Source organism: Myotis lucifugus, unplaced genomic scaffold (genome assembly GCF_000147115.1).
Source record: "Myotis lucifugus unplaced genomic scaffold, Myoluc2.0 scaffold_61, whole genome shotgun sequence".
Classification (NCBI taxonomy): domain Eukaryota; kingdom Metazoa; phylum Chordata; class Mammalia; order Chiroptera; family Vespertilionidae; genus Myotis; species Myotis lucifugus.
This window is the reverse complement of record NW_005871109.1, coordinates 1,971,159-1,990,450: the sequence shown is the minus strand read 5'-3', so window position 1 is coordinate 1,990,450 and position 19,292 is coordinate 1,971,159. Positions and strand designations below refer to the sequence as shown.

Below are 19,292 nucleotides of genomic sequence, written 5' to 3'. Positions count from 1 at the left end.
GCCAGGTTCTCTGAGTGGAATCCCTCAGGAGGCTGTGGGATTGGTTTCCCTCACTCAGGACCTGGAAAATGGTTTTTGGATTTTAATTGGTGCTTTTACAGACAGAGGCTTAGACACAGAGAAGTGACTTTGAAGGTGCCAGAACCCAGTATGCCATTTCTGTGAGGCACACTCACAGGCTGACTGTGAGGGTTTGGGTTTGTTTGCTTTGCCTTTGGGTCTTTTGGCCTCTCAAGTTGCATCCCTACCATTAGGCCACTGGACTGAGAAAGAGGGAGGGCTTTAGAGGCTTTGTAGGTGTGATTGAAAACGGATTACATTTTAGAGAGGAATTGAGGGTTCCACCTTCCGCTACCAGTTTAGCAGAACCTGTAGAAGGAAGAGAAATGTATACCCTTCCCTCTTTTTTTTTTTTCTCTCCTAAAGAGATGCCTTCTCTGTGTGTGTGGTGCATGCATGCATTGTGGAGCTGCAGAAGTGTTGATGGAATCAAGTTGTGGGCTTTTGACTTTTTTGCTTTATACATTTGCTGAGAGGTTTCAGGGGTGAGGAGGGAAGAGTCCGACCGTCTCCTTCAGAACACCCTGGGCCATGTAGAAGTGAAGGCAGAGTAAGGCCTGATTTCAGAATTGGCTGCCTCAACCTTTCTGTTTGTACCTCTCTGTCTGGGGGTCTTGTCCCACTGTGTGTCCTTGCAGTGCTTGTGGACCTCTCAGAGCTGGTGCTGTGCACACAGTAGGTATTCAAGTAATATTTGTTAATTGAATGAGTGTCTTATTGTCTAAAGTGGGGGACAACAGTTATTCAATTCTTTCGCCTCAGCCAGGTTCTTTCTCCTTCTGAAGTTGAACTAGGCATAAACCAGGGACCAGGACAGGGATGGAGGCCAGGGTGAGGCTTTCATCGGCCCCTGAATTTGCATCCCTCTCAGTGTAAGACCTGTTTTGCAGCTGCGCCCTCACTGTCATCATTAAATGGCAGATTGTATTTTTTATTGGAAGGGTGGGGACTCAATTGTATCAGTGAACATTGGGAACCAGAAGATATTTTTGAACATGCAATGTCATGTATTTTTGGTGAGTTGGTACATTTGCTTGTGTGGGCATGAGCTGATGTTTGCACACTGTGTGAGCATTGGCATTCCAGTCCCCATGCAGAATTCGGGATGAGAACACTGGCAGCACACAGCCCTCTTTAGGGACCAGGGAAATGGAGAGCACTTGAAAGCAAAGTCTGATGAGCATATTGGAAGAACGGAGTGACTGGGTACCTAGTAGAGTTAATCCTGTGGCTCTGGGCTGTTTAAACAAGCACACCTGTATAAACTGTCATTGTCTTTTGGTGAATTAAAACGCCTTCATAAATTTGAAATGCTTAGGGACATGCCACATTGCAACACTTGAATTTATCTAGAGAACTGGCCTTGGGACACTGAAAAGGCTTTTGATTAAAAAATTCTGATTCCAAATTTGTAAAATTATTTGTTCTTTACCCCCAATTTCTGTTGCCTTTGTATGAAACAGTACAGACCTTTTGTTATGCGGGCAGTCCCCTGCGATCTGGCGGAGCTTGCTTTTCCAGCCTCTGCCCCAACCTTTCTGTTTTCTTGCTCTGCCCTTTCTTCACAACTTCCCCTCCATGGACATCTCTGAGCAGGCCTCTCAGTGCCCTTCTCCTAATCGGCCTGCTGCGTCCACTCAGGCTGTAAAACCCGCCTAAATGTCACCTCCCATGAGGCTGTTGTTGACTCGAGACAGAATCCACTCCCGTTTCTGTGCTCAAATAGCACTTTTATTCCTCTTTTGACATCTTATATTCATGTACTTGTTCATTAATTCATTTACTCATGGACTCACTATTTAGACATCCGTTCGCTCATTATTTTGGGGGAACATTTGCTATTTACTAGACGTTCCGTTAAATGCCCAGGACAGAAAAATGATTAAAGGCATGGACCTCACATGGGTCTCACAAACCCACAAACAAGGGTGACAGACACATAAACAAGTCCTTCCTATGCAATGAGTGAGCAAAAGTGCTACTGGCATTCAGGAAGGAGTTGGGGCTTACATCTTGAAGGATAATAACTTTGTCTTCTTGCTGGAAGGGTGCTCCTTGAGGGTAGGGAAGGTTACACATTTACTCATCTCCATCTCTCTCTCTAGCACCTGACACCTGGGTGGGAGACATGGGAGAGGGAGATAATTATAAAACAAAAATAGTTTTCCTGTCTCATTTCAGAATGAATTTAAGGCAGCTTGCAAGGCTGTAAAATAGCATAAATTAAGAGTGGGGCAAAGAAGGAAGAAAAAGAAGGGAATAGAGGTAAGGACCTAAAGTGGATTTAGGAATGCAACCAAATTTGTCGACTAAAATAACCTCCGTGCTTTCCCTGAGGGTTCTGCCGGAGTGGCTCAATGCACCTTGGTAGCCAGTGAGTAAAGAAAGTCAAGGCCTAGCTGGTTGGCCACAAGGTACAAACACATGGTGTTTGGTGTTTTATCAAACTCTTCTTTTGCATTTTTTTTTTTTTTTTTGGTATAGCAAAGGTGGAGATTTATTGACGAACAAGTACAGACTCCCACGTGGGGAGAGGGAAAGAGTCCCACAGAATGGACTCCCAAGTGGGAAGGGGGAAAGGGTCCCCTCCTTTTGCATTTTTATAAAGAGCAACCTATGTGATTTGATGAAGGACACCTCAACATCCATGTAGAAAAACCAGTGACTAATTCACAGGTTGTTTTGTAGTATGCTAATGACATCACATAAAAGCATAATTCAATAAAAGCAATTATTCAGAGCTCCTGGAATAAACTTTCTCTAAGGTAACTATGGAGTCGGAAAGGTACTGGATCAAACAAGTTAGTTCTGTTCTTATGCATTGTCCCACTTTTATCTAGTGTTAATGCCACATGCCACTGTCCTCTGTCCTAGAGGTCACGCAAGCTCTATTTCTGCTCCCAAGGAGTTGTATGATCGTGTTTTGGGACTCAAAAAATACTATTGTATGATTTGGTTAGCATATAAGGATCTGTATGTTCAGATCCATTAGAAATGGATATTTAAAGGCATATAGGCCAGACCCAACACCCACCCTCACAAGTGATATTTCTGATGGTTGAGATGATGGAAAGGAACCAAGTGTGTCATGACAAATTGTGGTCTTGGTTACCCGAAGTTGACAGGAAACAGGAGTTCTTTCCTTCTGGGCAGGCTGGAGCTTAGGTTTTGGATCCTCTGATACGAATGCTGATGAAATCCATGTGGATCAGTTGGATCTTTAGAGAGCAGTTGAAAGCCAGTGTATGTATTTAGTCAAAGAACCAAGGACTTGGACTTCACAATTCAGCACTTTAAAATGCCATCTTGGTTCCAGTTTTCCTTATAGATTGGCTTACAGCCTCATCCAAAGTAAATTGTGTATTTACCTGTTGCCTCTGTCTCCCACCATGCTGTCTAAATAATCCCGGCTAGATGGCCAGAATGAGAGAACCATCCTAAGTCATAGAAGCTGGAGAACCATTTCTCTATGTAGCAGAATTAGAATTTTGCCAAAGGAGCTGCCTCTAGGCAAGTCAGCTACTGGGATTCGGAGTCAGTCCAGAGTCAACATATCATTAAGTTGGCTGTCAACAGGCTGTGTAACATTGAGTGAGTCTCCACTGGCCTTTTGTAAGAAGGATGACACCCCAGGCATGACCCATGGATTTGCCACCCAGGGAACAAGCACTCTGATTGTCTGAGGCCCATTTGTAGGCATTCCCTTGGGCATGGGGCTGAGATGGACCCTCTTGAAACGCTTGTCTTAAGGTTTGGCCAAAGGCAGTGTATGTATTTATCTCACATTTGGTATGTTTTGAAATATTAACTGTCTACTTTTGATTTTGAATTTGTACTCATTGTCATTTAAAATGCTAAGGCATTGTGATAATGTGGTGAATCTTACCAACTAAGGAAGTTATAGTACCCATAATTTAGTGACTAAAGAGTATTATTTTCTTGGTATTTGTTTTCTTTGTTTCTGGTAAGCAGTATGATTGGTGAGTTTACCTCAAATGTATGTCCACACTACATACCTATTGGAATTGGGGAGTTAATTTTGTGGTTTTCTTTGACTGTTACACCTGTTACACCTGGGAAGGGGCTTACATGTTTTCCTCTCAAAATGTTTGCTGACAGCTACTCACTGCTAACTGGCATTTTTTCTCTTAGAGCAGCAAACAAACTTCTGTTTCCGGGTTTGAAATGTGTTTCCTGAGGTTAAATTGTCCACCTCCCAGGATCCATGACTCAACCTGCAAGTCATATCATCCAGCCCAAGCTCCCCTTATGAGTGCACTGTTTCAATGTCCAGTCTTCACTTTGGAATGGTCAGATGGGATAGACTGGCTGGACCTGAGTCTGTGGCTGTGTCATTTTGAAGGACTCTACTGATGAAGGAGAGCAGTGATTAGCTTGACTGGTGGTGTGGTGGGGGAAAGGAAGAGGCAGGAATTTCTGTTCTCAGAGGCTAACAGATTCATTAAGGGGATAGAGAGGTTATTCCCCTAAAGGCTGGTAATACAGAGCTGCATAGCATGAAATCAATCAAAGCCTTTCTTGAGCTGTCACCTGGGCAAGTGCTTAGGGCTGATGGAGCAGAGAATTAGAGCAACTCAGGAGGGCAATGCTAAGTCCTCTAATGGGTACCCAGCATCGGGAGCTTGGTGAAGAGGTATTGGCGTGTTGATGGATCCTGTTGATAGGGGAGTGATTTTTGAAAATGAGAAGGAGTAATTATCCACTCCTTCCTGCTGAAATTAGAGGGAGCCTGTTGACAATTGGAGTATATGACACCCAGGTTCACTGGCTGATATTGGCTCCACAGCAGATGTGGCCTCAATTCTCAGTGTCTGCATTCCCTAAAAGATCTGCTCTCTCATTGACAGTGACTTACATTCTGTAGTTCTATCTCTCTGGAGGCTGCCTTCAATATTCAGGCTGCTGATCCTCGAATTTCTCAAGCCACTTGTTAGCAAGTTTGGCTAGTGTCTGAAATGGTAGGAAAATAATAACCTGCCCCATTTTACATATGCAGAAGCGATTAACCATCATTAGTGCCTGACATTCATCCCAGCTACTCAGGGAGGTGAGTCAGTATCATCACTATTCATTAGGAATTAATTAGACTGTGCTTGATGGTGTCAGTCGTGGACAAAGCTCAGCACTGCCTACATTCCTCCTTTTGAAATCCAGCCTACAGCTAGTGAGCAAGTAGTGTGAGTCTGATGTTCCTATGGGATGAGCATTCTCTCTGGAGAAATGACTCCTAGATTCAAAATCTGTTAAGTATATGACTTTAGTCAACCTCTGGACCTCATAAGGTGGGGATAATACCCAACAAGGGTAGTTCAATGATTAACTAAGAACCTCTAGGTCAGCGGTTCTCAACCTGTGGGTCGAAACCCCTTTGGGGGTCGAACGACCCTTTCACAGGGGTCGCCTAAGACCATCGGAAAACACATATATAATTACATATTGTTTTTGTGATTAATCACTATGCTTTAATTATGTTCAATTTGTAACAATGAAAATACATCCTGCATATCAGATATTTGCATTACGATTCATAACAGTAGCAAAATTACAGTTATGAAGTAGCAACGAAAATAATTTTATGGTTGGGGGTCACCACAACATGAGGAACTGTATTAAAGGGTCACGGCATTAGGAAGGTTGAGAACCACTGCTCTAGGTGAAAGCTTTAGACATTGTGCTTGCAACCTGGGAGCAGGATGAATTTGGATTTCAGGTACCAGTTCACTTTGGAAGTAAAGTTCCTTCATTCCTAGTCTTTTTGTTGGAGGTCAGCTTTCCTCTTATGAGAAAAACTTGTGCTTTTACTAAGATCACAGTGAACTTTGAACCATCAAATGCTTGGTCGAGTTGTCTCCTACAAATATTCCAATCATGTGATTCTCTTTCTTTAAACCCTAAAGTGGCCTCCACCTGTGCCTGCTTTCACCTTGTCCTGAGTGCTTAGAAATCTTTTTTCTTAGCTTTGCTCTCAGTGCAACTCCCTATATGTTGCCTTTTTCACTCACCTACTCGCTCAGATTTGCTTTGCTACCTTTTTAATTTATTATTATTTTTTACCTTTGTGAATTTCTTTTTTGGCCACCTCTTTAGTTTCTGGTCTTTATACCCTCACCAGTTTGCCTCCCTTATGGCTTTTCTTAAAGCTGTCATTTTTACTGGTGGCCAAAGGAAAGGGAAAGCAAAAATAAAATGTTGTATCTCCAAACTTACCATTCCACTCAAAATGTTTGTGTTAGAAGAAGCTTACCTGCTAGAGGACCCAAACCATATTTGTCCCTTTAACATGGACTATTGGTTGTCAGTAACCATGATTAATAAAGAAGAAATTGGCTCAGCCAACACTTGGTTATCCAAACTGTGTTAGACTTAAGTCTGTCTTCCTAATTTGGAGATTTCCTTTGGGCTCTTACTACTCATAAGAACCTTAGCCAGGGTCAGGGTGAAGCTTGATGATAAGTTTAGTCATGTTGTCAAAGAATGTTCATGTCATCTGGTTGTTGGTTTGTACCTTCTTTCTTTTATTGGAATATTTCTTATGCCAGGTGCTGTGCTAGCATTGCGGATACTGTGGTGATTTGAACAGTCCCTACCCTCAGGGACACTGGAGTGTGAATGGGTGGGGGACAATAATAAGCCAACATACTGAGTTCTATTAGTTGAGTCTATGGAACCACAAGGTGATGAATGACTAAGTTGGCCTCCTTCAGTGTTAATGATGGAAACTGAGGCACTCAGGGGCTACAAGTACCACATAGTCCTGGGTTACTCAAATAGAGACAGAGTCCTAACTACTCCTTTCCTTTTGCCTCAGAGAGTGTTAAGACATTGACTAAGACAAAGCGTATGATTTTTTGTGTGACCTTCATGTTCAGTGGCATTTTATGAATCATGAGAGTTAGTTAAAACTAACCCTTTTGTTTAACAGCTCTTAAATCACCCACAAGTGGGTGAGATGCTGCATTATGAGGGATCCACAGGAATTAAGATGGAGCAGCAGATTCCTGGGTCCTATGTCATATCCTTTGTTCATACGTTCCATGAATAGAGTTGGTGTCAGAAGCACCTGTATTTGACTCCCTCACCCCCTTCTGTTCTCAGCTCTTAAGTTAAAATGTGGATTGGTCAAATATACATATGATGTCATTCCGTTGTACTCATGTTGCTCTTTTTAGAGTGCCAGTGGGTAGTTGTAAAATAATGATCCATTTAGGAAGTGTGGCTGTTGGGCAGTTAGCAGGTCCCTGTTAACAGTTCTTTTTGGAGTTTATTATGGTGTGGCTAGGAAGAGTTTCAGAAAAAGAGGAACGTCTACAAAAGTGTTAATGATGGAAACTGAGGCACGTAGGGGCTACATGATATACAGTAGATTTTCAGCGACAAGAGTTCCCTTCTCTCTTTCCTTTTTGGCATTCATTTAGGTCTGGGATTGTTCCCTTGAACCAAACTTCCCAAAAAAATACGAAAATTATTGAACCTGTGAATATAAGTGTAGGTTTATATAAGTATTAGAAATAGAGGGGTTTGTTACAAATATACATTTTTTATTTAGTCATCTAACGATCCTTTGTAACTTTATTTCCCAAAGGGAACCATTAGGAGAGCACCTTCATTTCTTCACCATCCCATTATCAGTAGGTATTTGGGCACTACAAGGCACATACCACTGTCTAGAGATAATGGACTTGAAAACAAATGAACATCTGGTCATGGTTTTATAGATGACAGAGCACCTTCACTCATTATCTTCACATCTTTACGACAATCCTGTCAGATAGAGTCCCTCCACTCCTTAATGATTTTCCTATGTTGGGATTGTATTTATTATCTCCATTTTACAAATAAAATCTGAGATTCTGAGAGATTAACTACTTCATTCTGGACTGCATGGCTAGTGTGTGAGCCAGGTTTGGAGTATAGATCAGTTTGAGCCTGAATATCATGCCCTACCCTCCCCCCCCCCCCCCCCCCCGCCAATTCTATGTTGTTCTTTATTTACTGAATTGTGTGAAAGTTAACTCCCTTGCTCAACGGAGGGATGAGGAGGTGGACATCAGTTCTACAGATACATTATTCACTTGATTAGATCTTATTATTTGTAATAAGCAGGTGCTTCTTGCTATGTATGTGGAAACCAGATAGATTGGGTGGGACTTAACCAATGCCACACATTTTTAGGACACTCCTAGTGTGTGGCTGATACTCTGAGCCACTAGATACAAGGACAGTTTCCAGGATGAGGTGGATTTTGAGCTGGTCTGGAAGGGACTTGAGGGATAGAATGCCAGAATGGTTATTTCAGTATCCAGTACGGGGAGCTTTTCTCAGCCAGCCCCAGTCTTGTGATTGGAAACTCTCTGCCCATACAGGGCCTCATCTTACAATTGGGTTGTAAAACCAAGGGCCTGTATAACTCTGTGGATTATGTATCTGGTAGCTTCTGGGGTTTGTGTCCTGGCCCTTGTCCAGAGTAGGTAATTCCATCTTGCTGAGTTCCAGTTGACCACATTGCAAGGGCCTGGACACAGAGTTCTTCCCTTTGCAGTAAATGAATAAAAACATGTGAGCATTTAGAACAGTGCCTGTGCTTACTAAGTGGGTGGATCAATTAATGCTAATACTGCATTCCCCAAACATCCAAGGGCTTGTGACTCCCAGCTTTAGTGGTAACTTCAAGGAATTGTCTACAAGACTCTGCTGTCTGTCTTTAAGGCAGCCCACCCCTTTTTGAACAGCTCAACTAGCAGGAACTTTTTTCTCATGTTGAGCTGGAATCATCTTAGAACTTCCACAGAATGGGTCAACACCCTCTCCATGTGACAGCTAGCTCTTCAGAGGATGCTCAGTGTCTAAGAACACTAAGCTTGCAATTATGATTCAAAAAAATCTTACCAGCTTTGAGCCATGTAGGCTAAAATAATGGGATTTATAAATAAACTCCTGTCTTTAGCTCCTAAACCAGTTGCACTAGAGAAGGGAATTCAGGAATAGGAATTGGAGTGTGGGAGCCTAGAGGTTTTGTGGATCCTAGTCAATCTCTGAGCATCATTTATTGAGGGCCATGGACAAACTGGGATGTGTTCATGAGGGTTGAGCCAGGTATTATGTGAATTATGTCTAGTCTGGGACACAGTAGGGCTGCTCCTGTCACATATGCCATGTGCTCCTACCACATATAAATGGGTGTTTGGGTGGGAGATTTGCTTCTGCAAGGGATGGGTTAGTATAGAAGTTAACCTGTACATGGGTCTTAGCCTAGTAGATGGAAGAATTTCAGTATGTCAGTGTGGAGGTAGTGGGTTCCTTGTCATTGTTGATGTTCATGTGTAGATTATATGACCAGTTGAGAAGTGTTAGAGAGGGGACTGCAAGCATTGGATTAGGGCAGTGTTGGGGAGTTTGGTCTGAAGACTCTGAGGCTCTCAGTTACATGGTGATGTTCTTTTTAGGCAAGTAAAGTTCCCCAGTCCCTTTACTGGCCCTCACTGTCCTGGATTCTGTCCCTCTACCATAGCGGTTGCATGCTGAGTACATTACTGTTTTTCTTAAAATGTGGCTCTCTGAGCTGCCCAGAGCTCAAAGACTGGCCTTTGTTTTTTTATGTCTGTTGTTTTGTTTTGGGGGTGGCAGGGTGGGTTGGGGGAGGTTAGGCGGAGAGGTAGACAGCGGATTAGCCACTGCTCAAAGCATTCACTCGTATTCTCATAATTTCTCCAATAAACTGCTTTGGAGCTAGAACAGACTCTAGGGGAGCATACAGCTCAGCTTGAATTTTATAAGACTCTTAGATTAAAAAAAAAAGTAATAATTTTAGAATTCAAAAGGCCCACACTGCAGGCATTGCAGAGTTCATTTGGGGGTTAATCACAAAACCCTTTCTTGTGGCATAATTTATACCTCAACATTTGGCAGTTTTTAAAGTCCGGTGCCAATGTACACGTGTTGGTAAGAAGTAGTAAATATTTTGCTGACAAGTTCTTTGAATGATGGATCTGTGGCAGCATTTAAAGGCAGACAACCTGGGGGTTTCTTTTATCCAGGTGCTGCCAAATCTCAAAAGCTGTCAGGGTACCAAGCCAAAATCACCCACTAGTTATACCATTAATTGTGTAATGTTCTTGTGCCTCAGAGTTTCTGCACCTGGGATCTGTTGATATACACTGGTGGGGGAGGGCAGAGGAAAGGGATACAACGGGGAGGGAGAAAGAAAGAAGACAGGCTGCTCCCTCTCAGGTAACTGCCCTGGAGCACGGAGCAGTCCCTGGTGCCTGGTGGGGCCAGCACCTGCTTCCCTTCTGGCTGCCTCTGTTGTAATGTTGCCTGGACTTGATGGGGGCAGAAGGCAGGGAATGGTAGGCCCACTAAGCTCTCTCTACTGTGACCCTGCCACCTCCCTTCTTCGATCAGTTGCCAGGAACAATTCTCCCCTTTGGGGGGAAGCCTTTGAATTAATGATCTGATGCCTTTTCAACAAAGGAATATTGATATGTTAGTGTGTGGACAGCAGGGGGTACCGGATTAGATCATTTTCACATGGGTGTTTGTGCCAGTTTGACATTCATGTGGAAAGCTTATCCCTTTAAGACCATAGGTTTCATGCATACTTTAAGGGGAATAAACCTTTGAGAAAGATTTCTTTTGGTTCTGTAACCTTCAGTGCTACAGAGAAAGAAATGAAAGTCTCCCCCACAGTTTTCTTATGATCAGGAATTCTGAGTAGGCTTCCAGATGAAGTGCCCATGTAGGTGTAAACCATTTCTTTCTGTAAATGTGCTGGCCTCTTGTAGCTGTTGCAGGGAAGGCAAGAATGGGGACAACTTGGTCCCTGCTTCAAGGTTACAATCTAGAAGCTGAGAGTGGCAACATGACCTGACTGTTCAGGCTCAATGTCCCGCAGACAAATGTTATGGACTGGCAGGTCCAAGTCAGCTGTCATAGTAGAGTGAGTTTTGTGATAACAAAATAATCTCCTTCCTCCTTCTACCCTGCCACCATCTCGCATCTGGGTGATCTCAGTGACAAATATTGGGATGATTTAACATTTCAGAGTTACCATGTCGGGCCACAGTGAGGCAGACATCTTTTGTTTTACTTTATTTTCTTTTAAACAAAATTGTTCTGCTATGGAGATTTGATTATTATTGAGCAGAGTGCTCCTGGTAGATAGGAGGCACTTAGTAAATGGTTTTGCATGGTTCGCTGTGAACTAGCAACTCAGAGTGAGTACTATTCTTGGATGAAAACTTTCTCTAATCTGCGAAAATTATACAGCTGTTGTCCACCATTACATTTCTGTATTGAGTGCCTAGCATGAATACATAAAGAAAAAAAGCCACTTGGATCTCAAAATTCCATATTCTCCGCTAGCAGTTATTCTCAAGCAGATCTGCCAACTGAAGAATGTGCAATGAAACTAGCAAAGAGCAGTATATTGGTGGTTACCTCATCCTTATCACACTATATTTTCATTTCTTTATTAGGTTTATTTTCTTGAAAAGGCTCCAGGCTTCGGCTTGGAAAACCCAACCGCCAAAATTGAGCCCAGCAGCTGGAGCGGCAGCGAGAGCCCTGCCGAAAACATGGAAAGGATGAGTGACTCCGCAGATAAGCCAATTGACAACGATGCGGAAGGGGTCTGGAGTCCTGACATTGAGCAGAGCTTTCAGGAAGCCTTGGCTATCTATCCACCCTGTGGGAGGAGGAAAATCATCTTATCAGACGAAGGCAAGATGTATGGTAAGTGGTCTGGAATGCCTCTCTGAAACGCTGCAACCTGCTTTTGTATTGAAGGGTCATTGTAGCTAGCCTTCTACTTAGATCTGTTCATTATGTTGTGTTGAATGATCTTGGCAGAATTTTAGTTGGCCATCCAAGGGACTAAATCTCAACTCAAGAGGAGAATCAGTAAAGGACAGTTGGGAAATCATTCCCTGGGGGTTTCTTCTCCCTCTCCATGCTCAGTGACATTATATCAAAAGCTCTCTAGGTCCAGGTGGAACATAGATGGATGCAATGGCATTTGAGACACCAGGGTGGGGACTCGTTCTTCAGAACGCATGCCTAATGGAAGCAAGTGCAGCCGCTTACCTCCAGATAACTGAAACAGGGGCCTGCTGATGCCATATAGCTTAATTTTTTTTTTTTCCAGGAAGAGCTAGCAATCTAGATGTTTATATAGGAAAACTCATTTTGAAAAGTCAGCACTCTTTTCTTTTTAACATAACCCTGTATAGACTAGATAAATTATGTGTATGGCTTAATCAGATCCTTGAACCACCTGTTTGCAGCTTCATTGCTGGTTTGCAGTTGAATGGCAGACAGGGCATTAACCCCTCTCCCCAGGCTATTCTCACCCATCTCCCCTTCTAGAAGGGATGCCAGGCAGTGTGTTCTGAAGGAAACCCCATGAGTGTCCAAGAGGACAAGACTGGTTGACCAGATGGCTTAGGATACCAAACTCTGTAGCTGGCCTGCTAGGGTTGGGCATTCCCCAGTCCTTCTGTTAATGCTTTTTTGGCTGCTTACCTTTTGGGAAGCAGATGGCAGGTGGTTGCTTGTATATTCTGCTTGTCTAATTGAGCACATTGAGTTGACAGAGTTTGCACTATAGCTGAGTCTAAAGAGATGCAAACAACCTAAACTCAAAGAGAACTGGCTTAGCAACCTACCTGAGGTTAACTTATCACAAGAGTGATTTATTTCTAAATAATTTGAAAGCTTTTCATAATAGGCTGTTGTACCTTTAATACTGTGCCTCCTCTATCAGGAGCCGTAGGAGGCTGCAACTCAAACTAGCACACACTGCTAAGGAGAAAGCAGATGGTGGTGCAGCTGCCACCAGCTGTGCCCCCACTCCGCCCTCCCTGTCTCCAACTTGGATGATGTAATGGAAACGAGGAAAATTTTGCTTTCTGCAACATTAGAGTCTCTAAGCCTGTTGTGTTCTCTCTCTCTCTCTCTCTCTCTCTCTCTCTCTCTCTCTCTCTCTCTCACACACACACACACACACACACACACACACACAAGGGTGGGGGGTAGAAATGGGAGAGAGAACCCAAACCTTCAGAATTTGTTTTATGCTCTCATGTAATCCTTTGTAGCCAGAGAAGCTTCATTGGGTCTGCTGAAATGGACCCAGGATGAAACATCACAGCTGCTGTGGGTAGAAAGTTTCAGGGCCTTTGATTTTATGTGTGTTTGTATCTTTCCTGATCTATTCGTCCTAGGCCTGGCTGTTTGTTTTCAGGGTCTTATCTTCATACCTAAAAATGAAACCTCCCCATTTTAAAGGCAGAGAAAAGCACTTTAATCTTCAAGCCTTCTTTGAAACTGATTTTATTATGGGTAGTGAAGGTGGTTTCAGACTACTTTACCTTATACAACTCCCATTTGTTTATCCAGAAATTGCTGTAACCTAAAATATTGGCCTACTATTGGAAATCCTGGTGGAGAATAACGACAGCCCTTTATTTGTCACAGGGGATACTGGGAAAGGCACTGTCCCTTTAGGTTTCAGGACTAAGGACATAATTCAAAGCAAAAGTTTATCTTTTCAACTTCAGTTTTGTTTTCTCCATTTGAGTGTATTTTTTTAGGTACCAGCCATGGTAGATTTAACCATTTTGCTGATAACCTCATCATAATTACACTGTTTTGTGAAAATAATGGTGTAAGAGGGCTCGTTGGTAATTGGATGTCAGGGGCAGCTGGTTAGGAAATAGAATGGTGAGGAGTTTTAAATTTGAGTCATCTACTGACAGTGAACTCAAACAAGCCTACCTTTGGTCTGCATCTCAGTTTTTCTCTCCTGTAAAAAAAAAAAAAAGGGTAGAGTAGATGATGTCCATGGGTCCTTGGGACTTTGCCATTTTGTGATGCTGTGATTTTGTGACTTGTACCGCAGTCAGTTCATTGACCAACATGGTGCTAGTTGTGGGAGCACATCTTTAATACCCATGGTCGTCAGATTCTGAGGGCTTCTTGAGAGCACATGCTCTGTATGGATAGTCCCCCCCCCCCCCAAAGACCTCCCTCCCCCCCACACACACAGATACACACAAATCAGCCTTACATTTATTGACTGTGTTGGTGACCAACCTGACTTAAAAATGGGTCATTTTTGAGTGAGCAGCATTAGGGTTGTGTATCCTGATATGGGGGTGCAGGAGATGCATTTGCTGCGGTCCTGAAGTCACTGTACTCCATGCATCTGCCTTGGAGAGAAAACATCCCCCTGAACTTTGCTTCTACTGCTACTTCAGAAGGAAATAGCCATGGGAGATGGAACCTGGACCCCTTAAGAGGGGCTGCCCCAGGTGCCCTGGAGCTGCCTGTGACCTGCTCGTGACTTTGAGGACGAGTAAAGGTTGAGTTGGGAGCCTCCACAGTGAGGCCCCAGCCACTTGGGTATTGAGTCATGTGAGCACTGTGGGCCAGAGCTACTGTTCCTTGGCTTTCGGCCTGTTCCCCATCGTACCATAAGTGAATCAGGACACAAACCAGACCAGGAGTCGAGGTTTCTTAAGGTCCAGAGCGCATACTTTCTCTCTTAAGCATTTTGTAAATGAAAACATTGAAAGCATTTTGGATTCCATGGAGTAAAATCAAAATAATTTAATGCCTTTTAGTGGAATACCAAGTGTTTTTGACTTGAGGGGGTTATTCTGATATTTCTGAGCATTTGTAGAGTGCATTGTGATGTCACTAATCCTGAGCCATGGGAAAAGCAAGGTCAAGTGCAGCACTGATTTATTTTGGTAATGAAATTTCCTCTTTGGTTGGCAGTAGGGCAAATGCAATCTTATAGACAGAAAGAACCGAAAGCTCTCTTTATGATGAGGTTTGGGCCATCAAAAGGCTGACTTCCTTCTCTGCTCCCTTGTCTGGGGAAGCTGAGTCTTTATATGGTTGGTCCCCATGTGGACAGATTACTTCTGTCTTGGGCACCCTATGTGTAGACGGGTAATTAGGGATAATTAAGAAGAGGATGCATACTCATTCTCTCTTTTTCTCTGTGTTTTCCTTTCTGGTTGTACTTCTTTTAATTTTTATTGAATTTATTGGGGTGACATCTATATATATAAAGAAGTAATGTGCATATTAGGCCAGGACGCCATAACGGTCACGATCAGCTCAGGAGGAGGGGCCAGGCACAGCCCAGAGCCTGAGAGAACTACACACAGGGGAGCAGCGTGGCCCCCAGCAGCCCCAGAGCAGAGGCAGGGGGTTGTGTCCAAGCCACCGCCGCCACCTGGCCCCAGCAGCTCCGGAGCGGGTTGTGTCCAAGCCGCCACCGCTGCCCGGCTCCAGCAGCCCCAGATCTGCCCGCAGAGGGAGGCCAGACTGCGGCTTAGGCCCGTTCCCCGTGGGGAGCGGGCCTAAGCCGTCAGTAGGACATCCCCTGAGGGCTCCCAGACTGTGAGAGGGGGCAGGCTGGGCTGAGGGACCCCCTCCCCTCCTCCACTGGGCTTCTAGTTGGTTAATAATATTATATAGGTTTCAAATGTACAATTCTGTAACACATCATCTATAAATTGTATTGTGTGTTCACTACCCCAAGTGAAGTCTCCTTCTGTCACCATTTATCTCCCCCTTTACCTTTCTATTTTGTCCCACCCCCCTTTCCCTCTGGTAATCACCATACTTGTCTGTGTCTATAAGGGTTTTTGTTTTTGTTTTTTTTTTTTTTGCTTAATCCCTTCACCTTTTTCACCCAGCACCCCCAACCCTCTCCACTCTGACAGCTGTCAGCCTAGTCTCTGTATCTATGAGTCTTTTTTGTTTGTTTATTAATTTTGTTCATTAGATTCCACATATAAGTGAAATCATATGGTATTTATCTTTCTCTGACTGGTTTATTTTATTTAGCATAACACTCTCCAAATCCATCCATGCTGTCACAGAAGATAAAGATTTCCTTTTTTATGGCTGGGTAGTATTCCATTGTGCAAATTACCACAGCTTTTTTTTTTTTTTTTTTAACATGTCTTTATTGATTTTTAGAGAAAGAGGAAGGGAGAGGAATAGAGAAATAGAAACATCAATGAGAGAGAAACATCATCAAGTGGCTGCCTCCTACATGCCCTCCACTGGGGATCAGGCACACAACTCAGGCATGTGTTCTGACTTGGAATTGAATTGGTGACCTCTTGGTTCATGGGTCAATAATGCTCAACCACTGAGCCACACCGGCGGGGCTACCACAACTTTTTTATCCACTCATCTACTGATGGACACTTGGACTAGTTCTAAATTTTGGCTATTGTAAATAATGCTGCAGTAAACATAGGGGTGCATATATCTTTTGAATTAGTGTTTCAGGTTACTTCAGATATATTTCCAGAAGTGGGATCCCTGGGTCATAAGGCAGTTCCATTTTTAATTTTTTTAGGAACCTCCATACTGTTTCCCACAGTGGCTGCATCAGGAATGCCTGAGTGTGTGTCTGTGGCAACTGAAAACCCTGGTCTAGTTATGTAGTCACATATCTCCCATCATCAAACCACAGTAGGGACAGGAGATAACGTTCATCGATTGCTTGCTTTAGAGAAGGAAAAGTGTAGCACTTCAAATCTTGGACTTTGAAATTGATATGAATCCTGGCCCTGCCATTTGTTGATATCAGATGTTGGGCAAGTTGCTTTTCTTTTGTGTGCCTCCATTTCCTCCATTGCAAAAGGGATTTAAATAGAGCCTGTTTCAGTGGATCAATATAAGAATTAAAACTAATTGTGATCTAGGACCTCCCCTACCACATTTGAGCAGTGTCTGGTATACAATGAGAGCTATACAAGTATTTATGAACTAAAAACAAGAGGTGTTCTCTGCCATGGACTGAATTAAAGGCTTTACATATAATTTCCATCTAATGCTCCCAACAACATTTCGAGGTGTGAGTTATGATCCCCACCTTGTAGATGAGGAAGCTGAGGCTAAGATGGGTAAAGTGGCTTGCAGGTGACCAGCATAAATGGTAGAGCTGGAAAGTTGCAAATCCAGGCCTGTCTGACTCCAAAACCTGGGCTCTTTCCACTGTGCTTCCATCCTTCCTTAGTGGAGGTCATTAAACATTAATTCAGCAAGTAGGTATTGAGCGCCGCCTACATTTCAGCCCAGTGCTAGGGGTTGTCAACTGGACAGACATGGTCCCTGCCCTCGGGGAGCCATCACAAGTTCATTTGCAGGAAACACTGACCCGAGGTCAGGGCTGTGTGCCAGAGCTTTCTGGGAAGTCTGAGGGCCCTTTGAAGATGGTCACCTTCTACTTAGTCTTTTGCAGCCTATTCTTGGCCACTGATGTCCGAGGCACCTGGCCCAATGCTGGCAGGAAGAATGCTTCTCAACTAACACAGCAGGAGGATCCTGGATCACAAGGCTGGCCCTGATGATGGCCAGGAAGCTGTCTGGAAGATGCTGGTGCCCTAGGATCCTGCTGGCAGGCTGGGCAGAATGATGGCTGGCCAGTGACTTTCTCCTTTTTGTTAGTGGGTGTCTTCAGGGTCCTTGCTTAGCACAGCTCCAGGGATGCCCCCTTTCTTGCTGGGATTCCAGGCCTACTGGTGAGCCCTAGAGAGCTGAGGTGTGAGGACTAGAGGAAGGCATCTTTGGGCCAGCCTTCTCCAATTGCTGCCCTGAGACCAGCCAGCCAGGGAAGCACAGAACTTGGAATTGCCCCTTTGCTTACTTCACACAAGCACAAGACATTAGGGAAGGGGGCCATTTTAGTGAGGTGATGGCAGAACAGACAAGGGACATCAGGTGTGAGTGTGCACTAGTTAATCAGTGTAGGCAAAGGGACAGACATCTGATCTGGAGAACTGGTCAAGGAAATGCAGGTTGTCCCTTTGTAAGACAGTGGGCTATCATGACGTAGCTTTGAGGACCAGGAAGGTGGTCTATGTCTGTGGAGGCCCTAGAGGTCCTGATACGGAAATGGCTGTACCATCCGAGTCCTGTAGGATCTCCAGGCCTTGAAAGTGTCCGTTGGGGCCTGAGATGAAGTTGTTCTTTCCATTTCTCTATCCGAACATCATGTGGCATCTTTGATTTCCTCTCTTGGTCTGACCTGTGTGTCAGGGCATTATTTCAAGTGAATTGGCCAAAAATATGAAGCACAAAGAACTGTACCCTTAGAACAGGTTGGAACCTCCGTAAGGCAGGGATCCCATCCGGCTTGTCTTGTGGGACATAGAAAGTGTCAGTAATGTTTCTTGAATATATGAATACATGAATCACTGGCTAAAACAAAAGAAGGTGAATAAATAAGCCTCTATACCCCAGGGCCTCTACTGTTGAAGGAACTGGCTAGAAAGAGAGGAAGAAAAAGAGAAAGATGTTTGTATTTTAATGGTCTTTCCAGATTGGGAAGGAGGAAACCCTGGCTTTTGCTATGTGTGTTGGAAAAAGTTAGCTCAAGAGGTAGGAAAGATTTTTGCCCAAATAGGCACAGTAGTAGAACAAGGGTTAATTCTGGAATCTTAAGCACAGATGAGTAATGAGGGATTTTGAAATAGTTTGGTTCCTGTGAGAAGAGCAAAGCCAACGTCATCAGCATTTTGATTGGGAAGTTGAGTGTGTGGGGACCATGCAGAGGTTTATACACAAGGTGTGAGCCCTTGTGCAATCCAGGTTAAAAAAAAATAGCTAATTAGGATGGCTCAAGAATTGGTCATATGGGAGAAAGAGGAAAGGATGTTAAATTATTACCGAGTTATGCTTTCCAACAGCTTTGCTGTGGCAGTGGGTGAGCTCTGGGACTGAAGAAGACATGGGTTCATAAATCATTCATTGAGGGCCTGCACTGTGCTTTGACTGCAGTGGGGACAAGAGATAAAAAATAATGAAAATAACTGACCTGTTTGACCAGTTACATGTGCTAGGCATTTTCTCTTTGCTTTAGAATGTGATGTCTGTTTGTTCCTCATAGCAACCCAATGACATAGATACTGTGATTATCCCCATTTTATAGCTAAGGAAGCTGAGGTGCACCAAGGTCAAGTTACTTTCTCAAGGTCACACAGTAAGTGGTGGAGCTGACATTTGAAACCAAGCTAGTCAGTACACTAACTATAATACTGACATTTAAGGAAGTATATTCTGTACCAGAGATATACACAGCTTAGTGGTAGGGCAACTCAAAGTGAGATTATTTATGATTGGGAAATGCACAAGTATGTATTTAAGAATGCAAGAGCATGGAAGAGAGACAAATGTATCTG

At 43.6% G+C, this 19,292-nt stretch overlaps 1 protein-coding gene across 8 annotated transcripts in view; it reads left to right on the top strand.

Annotated features, from left to right (window-relative positions):
• Positions 1-19,292, top strand: part of TEAD1 (TEA domain transcription factor 1) — a 246,393-nt gene that overhangs the window by 68,668 nt on the left and 158,433 nt on the right. For all 8 annotated transcript variants that reach the window (XM_023754525.1, XM_023754523.1, XM_023754521.1 and 5 more), the window contains exon 2: positions 11,556-11,811. In XM_023754525.1, the coding sequence (XP_023610293.1) occupies positions 11,655-11,811 (157 nt within the window). In that variant the 5' untranslated portion in view covers positions 11,556-11,654. The remainder of the gene's footprint in view (positions 1-11,555; positions 11,812-19,292) is intronic.